The sequence below is a fragment of the Rhinoraja longicauda genome, chromosome 7 (genome assembly GCF_053455715.1).
Source record: "Rhinoraja longicauda isolate Sanriku21f chromosome 7, sRhiLon1.1, whole genome shotgun sequence".
Taxonomy (NCBI): Eukaryota; Metazoa; Chordata; class Chondrichthyes; order Rajiformes; family Arhynchobatidae; genus Rhinoraja; species Rhinoraja longicauda.
In genome coordinates, this window is record NC_135959.1 from 13,984,258 (window position 1) to 13,990,464 (window position 6,207).

Genomic DNA, 6,207 nt, shown 5'->3' on the forward strand with positions numbered 1-6,207 from the left:
TTGACTGGAAACATGTGCAGTGATAACGGCAAGAACAGAGGTTAGGTGTCCGGTGACTAGTGGCTTGCATCTTGAGCCTCCAATGCTTTTTCACCAGCTCCACGGCATGTCAAGAGCATGGTGTATGACTCTTTGCACGGATGAGCATTGCTTTGTCAATTTGAGAGGCGCATCACACAGTCCTCCCCAAAGCAGCCCGTGTAATTGCCAGCCCGTCCTCAAGTATTCACTTCCACCACTATTGGCAAACTAGCCAGTGTGTACCTCTGTAAGATGCAACACAGAGCTTCATTAGCACCCCTTAAAACCATGATCCACCTGGGATGGAAGTGGCAGCAAGCACACTCGCACGTTTCCCACTTCAAGACACGCACCATGCTGACTTGAAATAAATCCCAATCCCTCCACTGTCGCTGTGGAAGCCTGGAATCCATCGGCTCCACAGCACAGTGGGTGCATTGACCTGCTTTTTTTTTTTAATGGGTCTATACTGTACAATTGGGTATCAAAAACAAAGGCTGCCTGCCTGTGAAACAGCGTGCTGGTTACAGAGTCGAACGCTTCCTGTAAGAAAGTTGAGAGCACAAGGCCTGAAAATGAAGTGTGAAAGCTGCTTGTGTCTGAATAATGAATAGCAGCTGGCCTGTGTAACTCCAAGCAATTTTGGCCTTTTAATCATGTCTTTATTAGATGTGGATTGAAGTATCCTTGCTCCTGCAACCAGCCTGATTGGTGTGTATAACAATTTAAAATGAACTTGTATTTTCCATTTCAGTCGATCCTTTTGGGTAACTCCAGCAACAGCCTTTGGTCCACCACTCCTTTCAGCAACCCGATTTGGTCCACCTGTCGAGACAACAGCCTGACCTTCAACACTCCACCAAGCAACAACTCGATGGCAAGTGTCGATCCTATAGGAGCGGAAAACCCAACACCTGGCCTGATAGAAGACCTTGGGCGGATGTTTGATCCCTGGAAGAACCTCGACAACATTTGGAGACCCACGCCTGGAAGGCGAAGTTCTGATCCCTGGTCAAATAATTCTAACTTTCCTCACGAGAACTAATGTGCAGACGTCTGCAGCTGTAGGTGATGCACAGAACCCGACTACAAGCACAGTATGACACCGCTTAAAGTGAAATGTTGATGAGGCAGAGCCTTGTAATTCAGAAACCCCTTCGCTCAGGATCCTTTGCACAACTCCAGCACACAATAATTGGAGTTGCACAAAAGAAATTAGTGAGCATGTGTTCCTGGTACAGGGATCCAGCTCTCAGCCATAAACTTATCACTATTTTCGCTTCCTGCCACGTGATTATAATTCGTATCCGCTGTAAACAATTCCTCAATCCAGACAGTAATTATGGTTTGAGAGATTTCTGTTGCAGTTGTGACAGAAAGGCTTTGTTCGTTCACATATTCAAGTTTAAGAAAGAAATCACTGAAGTATCCAGTCATCCTGTATGTTCAGTGAAATACATCTTAAATTTATTTTCAGTTTGAAGAATAAAAGGGAATGAGACATAAGAATTTTATGCACATCCCTTGGTATTACATCCAAAAAGCATTGCGATGTATTTTTAAGATAATGGAGAAAGGTTTCTCTCCCAGTATTAAGTTCCAAGTTCAGCTGTTTTTCTGAGGACAAGAATTAATGGAACCCTTTGTTTTTAAGATGCAAAGTGGATGTTTTAGAAATGGGAATGTGTTGGTAAGCGATAGATTATAATTATGTATCCAGCATTTTGGCTTTCATTTGTATTTAAAAGGGCAATGGAATCATCAAGATTATGGCAGTGCATATTGAGAAAGAAAGCTGTAATCACAGTTTCTTTGGTTTTCATTTTGTCATCATAATGAGCTTCACAATGTCTGCTGATCGCTGTTTACTCTGGTTGGAGAACGCAGACCCAACGTTTATGAAGGCAGTGAGATCCCACTTTGTGTTCTTTGATTGAAACACGATTCTCTGGGTTGTACTTTTTGAGATAAATAAAGTTTTTCAGAAACTGCATTTTGTCGATTCCTCATTGATATTATTCACTGCCCCAGAGGTTGGTGTCAGCAGTTCTGGAATAAGACCGACCCACCCACCCACAACCATGGAAAAATATCACAGCCCCTGGATTAATTGATTGTAACAGAAACATTGAAAATCTAATTAAAATAAATGTTTGAAGACCTTAAACATTCTTTTGAAAAAAAAAATCCAAAAATGAATCTGATTTGGAGGCTCAAGCCCAAATCAATGAGCTCCTGTGCCACGTGTATCTCGACACAGCCCGCCAAGTGCATTCCCCAACACGAGCACCACAACTTTGCATTCCTGTGTGCTGAGAAATGCGATGTTGGCGTACAATCAGTTAAAAAAAAAGACTGGCAAACAGCTGGGAGTTGTGCTGGGAAATGTTGGGCCAGTACCGGACCATTTACTGGCTTTTACCGCCACCTTGTGGTCGAACAGTAGAAATAGACTGCCGTTCATCCTCCATCAAGGCCCACCTTTCAAGTGGATGGGAGGGAAGGTTGAGGATATCTCTATCTGAACCGATCCTTTACGTACCGTAAAACATTTTCCTTAGTCTCACATGCATAAAATCTTGTTCTGAAATTGTGTTCTCCCCATGCCAACAGAATCTTGTTCCATGCCCATTTACCTAAAGCTCCTCGAAGTAAGACTTAATCACATTCACTGACTTCAAAACAATTAAAAATATATATTTATGAATGTTTTGGTGATTATAATTGTGTTGTGCATGAGGATTGCTTTCTACTGTGCCTGTGTCCTCTCCAATGTTTTTGTTGCTTCTCCGTGAGTCACCATTGGGTTAAACAGGGCTGTCACTCCCTTCTCTGCATGATTGTCTGCAAAGCTCAGTTCACCTTTTCCAAAGGTCATCGGAAGTGTCAGTGTTGCAGTTGAACAAAGGGGACGATGAAGGCAGGAGAGGGGAGCTGACCAAGGTCGACTGGAAAAGGACCCTAGCAGGAATGACGGTGGAACGGCAATGGCAGGAATTTCTGGGCATAATCCAGAAGATGCAGAATCATTTCATTCCAAAGAGGAAGAAAGATTCTAAGGGCAGTAAGAGACAACCGTGGCTGACAAGGGAAGTTGGGGATCGTATAAAACTAAAAGAAAAGGTGTATAATATAGCAAAGAGTAGCGGGAAGCCAGAGGATTGGGAAACTTTCATAGGACAACAGAAGGTAACAAAAAGGCAATACGGGGTGAAAAGTGGAAATACGAAGGTAAGCTGGCCAAGACTACCAAGAGGGATAGTAAAAGCTTATTTTGGTATGTTGAGAGAAAAAGATTAGTAAAGACAAATGTGGGTCACTTGAAGGCAGAAACGGGTGAAATTATTATGGAAATTATAAGGAAGACACAATCTCCCAGATGTACTAGAGGACAGAGGATCTAGGGAGACTGAGGAACTGAAAGAAATTTGCATGAGGCGAGAAATAGTATTGGTTGGACTGTTGGGACTGAAGGCTGATATATCCCCAGGGCATGATGGTCTGCATTCCAGGGCACTCAAGGAGGTGGCTCTAGAAATCGTGGGCGCATAGGTGATCATTTTCCAATGTTCTATAGATTCAGGATCAGTTCCTGTGGATTGGAGAGTAGCTAATGTTATCCCATTTTTCAAGAAAGGAACAAGAGAGAAAATGGGGAATTACAGACCAGTCAATTATTAAAGAAGTAATAACGGTGCATTTGGATAGCAGTAAAAGGTAGTCCAAGTCAACATGGATTTATGAACGGGGAAATCCTGCTTGACTAATCTGGAATTTTTTGAGGATGTGACAAGTAAGATGGATGAAGGATACCAGTGGATGTGGTGTATCTGGACTTTCAGAAAGCCTTTGATAAGGTCCCACACAGGAGATTAGTGGGCAAAATTAAAGCACATGGTATTGTGGGTAGGGTATTGACATGGATAGAGAATTGGTTGGCAGACAGGAAACAAAGAGCATGAATAAACAGGTTCCTGTCAAAATGGCAAGCAGTGGAAAGTGGAGTGCTGCAAGGCTCAGCGCTGGGACCGCAACTATTTACTATATATATAAATGATTTAGATGATGGAATTAAAAGTAACACTAGCAAATTTACAGATGACACAAAGCTGGGTGGCAGTGTGAACTGTGAAGAGGATGTTAGGAGGTTGCAGGGTGACTTGGACAGGTCGAGTGAGCGGGCAGATGGAGTACAATGTAGATAAATGTGAGGTTATCCACTTTGGCGGCAAGAACAAGGAGGCAGATTATTATCTCAATGGTGTCATATTAGGAAAAAGGGACATGCAACGAGACCTGCGTGTCCTTGTACACCAGTCACTGAAAGTAGACCTGCATGCGCAGCAGGCTGTGAAGAAAGCTAATGGCACGTTGACCTTCATAACGAGTGGATTTGAGTAGGAGTAAAAAGGTCCTTCTGCAGGGCCCTGGTGAGACCACATCTAGAGTATTGTGTGCAGTTTTGGTCTCTTAATTTGAGGAAGGACATCCTTGCTATTGTGGGAGTGTAGCATACGTTCACGAGGTTAATCCCTGGGATGGCGGGACTGTCATATGAGGAAAGAATGGGCAGAATGCACTGGAATTTAGAAGGATGAGAGGGGATCTTATAGAAACATCAAATTATAAAAGGACTGGGCAAGCTAGATGCAGGAAAAATGTTCCCAATATTAGGGGAGTCCAGAACCAGGGGCCACAGCCTAAGAATAAAGGGCCATTTAAAACTGAGATGAGAAAAAACTTTTACATCCAGAGAGTTGTGAATTTGTGGAATTCTCTGCCACAGAGGGCAGTGGAGCCCAATTCACTGGATTTTATAAGAATTAGATAGAGCTCTTGGTGCTCGAGGAATCGAGGGGTATGGGGAGAAGGCATGCACAGGTTACTGATTGTGGATGATCAGCCATGATCACAATGAATGGTGGTGCTGGCTTGAAGGGCCGAATGGCCTCCTGCACCTATTTTCTATGTTTCTGACATCTTTGCAATTGCGTAATAGGACCTGGGGAATGTAGAATGGGAGGAAATGCTAATTGGTAAAACAGCTGACAGTGGGAGAAACTGATGTCATTTACTTTTTTTTTAAATAAATCATGTGACTTCTGATCTTGCTACAGAACTGGTGTATGTCAATTCATTAAACTTCCTGGAAAAGAGCATGGATAGAGTGAATGTGGAGAGGATGTTTCCATTAGTGGAGACTCTAGGACCAAAGGTCTTAGCTTCAGAATAAAAGGACATACCTTAAGAAAGGAGAAGGGAAGGAATTTCTTTAGTCAGAGGGTAGTGAATCTGTGGAATTCATTGCCACAGATAGCTGTGGAGACTTTGGCAATGGATATCTTTTAAGGCGCAGATTGACAGATTCTTGGCCAGTAGGGGCGTCAGGGGTTATGGGACGAAGGCAGGAGAATGCAGTTGGGAGGGAAAAATAGATCAGCCATGATTGAATGGACTTGATGGGCCGAATGGCCTAATTCTGCTCCGGCAACCTCTGAGCCCATTTGTAACATTCTACCTTCCCAACTAACTTCTCTTGTAATTTTGCCAATATTACTTCAATACAAATCCACCAATGTCTGACATCGTGTAAACCTGATACAAGAACAATCCAAATAGTCACTTGGCCCTGCTCCACTGTTCATCAACGTTACAGATGGCCCCATTGTGTAACCTTTCCTGCCGAATCCCCAAACCATCAAACCCCCATCTCCTTTTTCTGTTCAACATCCTGAAGGGATTTCCTGACGGCATATTCTAACTCTGACACCATCATGTCCTTCCCTTCTCACTTCAACTACAACTGCTGAAGATGAAGAAACACCTGCCCTTTTCTCCCATCCCGCCTGGGATTTGCATTCCTGGTGAACCGGCAATTTTCTTGCACCAGATCAACTTAATACTCTTATTCAGTTGAGGCCTCACTCATATCCCTATAGGGGCAGCACCGTGGCACAGTATTAGAGTTGCTCCCTTATAGCACGAGACCTTGGTTTGAACCTGACTACAGGTGCTGTCTGTACGGAGTTTGTACGTTTTCCTTGTGACTGGATTATTCAGAATGTTCCTGTTTCCTCCCACACTCCAAAGACGTGCAGATTTGTAGGTTAATTAGCTTCTGTAATTTGTTCCTAGTGCGTAGTATAGAAAGTCATTGGTTGGCATAGGCTCAGTTAGCCAAACGGC

General features: G+C 43.3%; 1 protein-coding gene across 2 annotated transcripts in view; it reads left to right on the forward strand.

Annotated features, from left to right (window-relative positions):
* Positions 1-2,008, forward strand: part of tmem131 (transmembrane protein 131) — a 157,661-nt gene extending 155,653 nt beyond the window's left edge. For both annotated transcript variants that reach the window (XM_078402120.1, XM_078402121.1), the window contains one exon: positions 776-2,008. In XM_078402120.1, the coding sequence (XP_078258246.1) occupies positions 776-1,066 (291 nt within the window). In that variant the 3' untranslated portion in view covers positions 1,067-2,008. The remainder of the gene's footprint in view (positions 1-775) is intronic.
* The last annotated feature ends 4,199 nt before the right edge of the window (positions 2,009-6,207 follow it).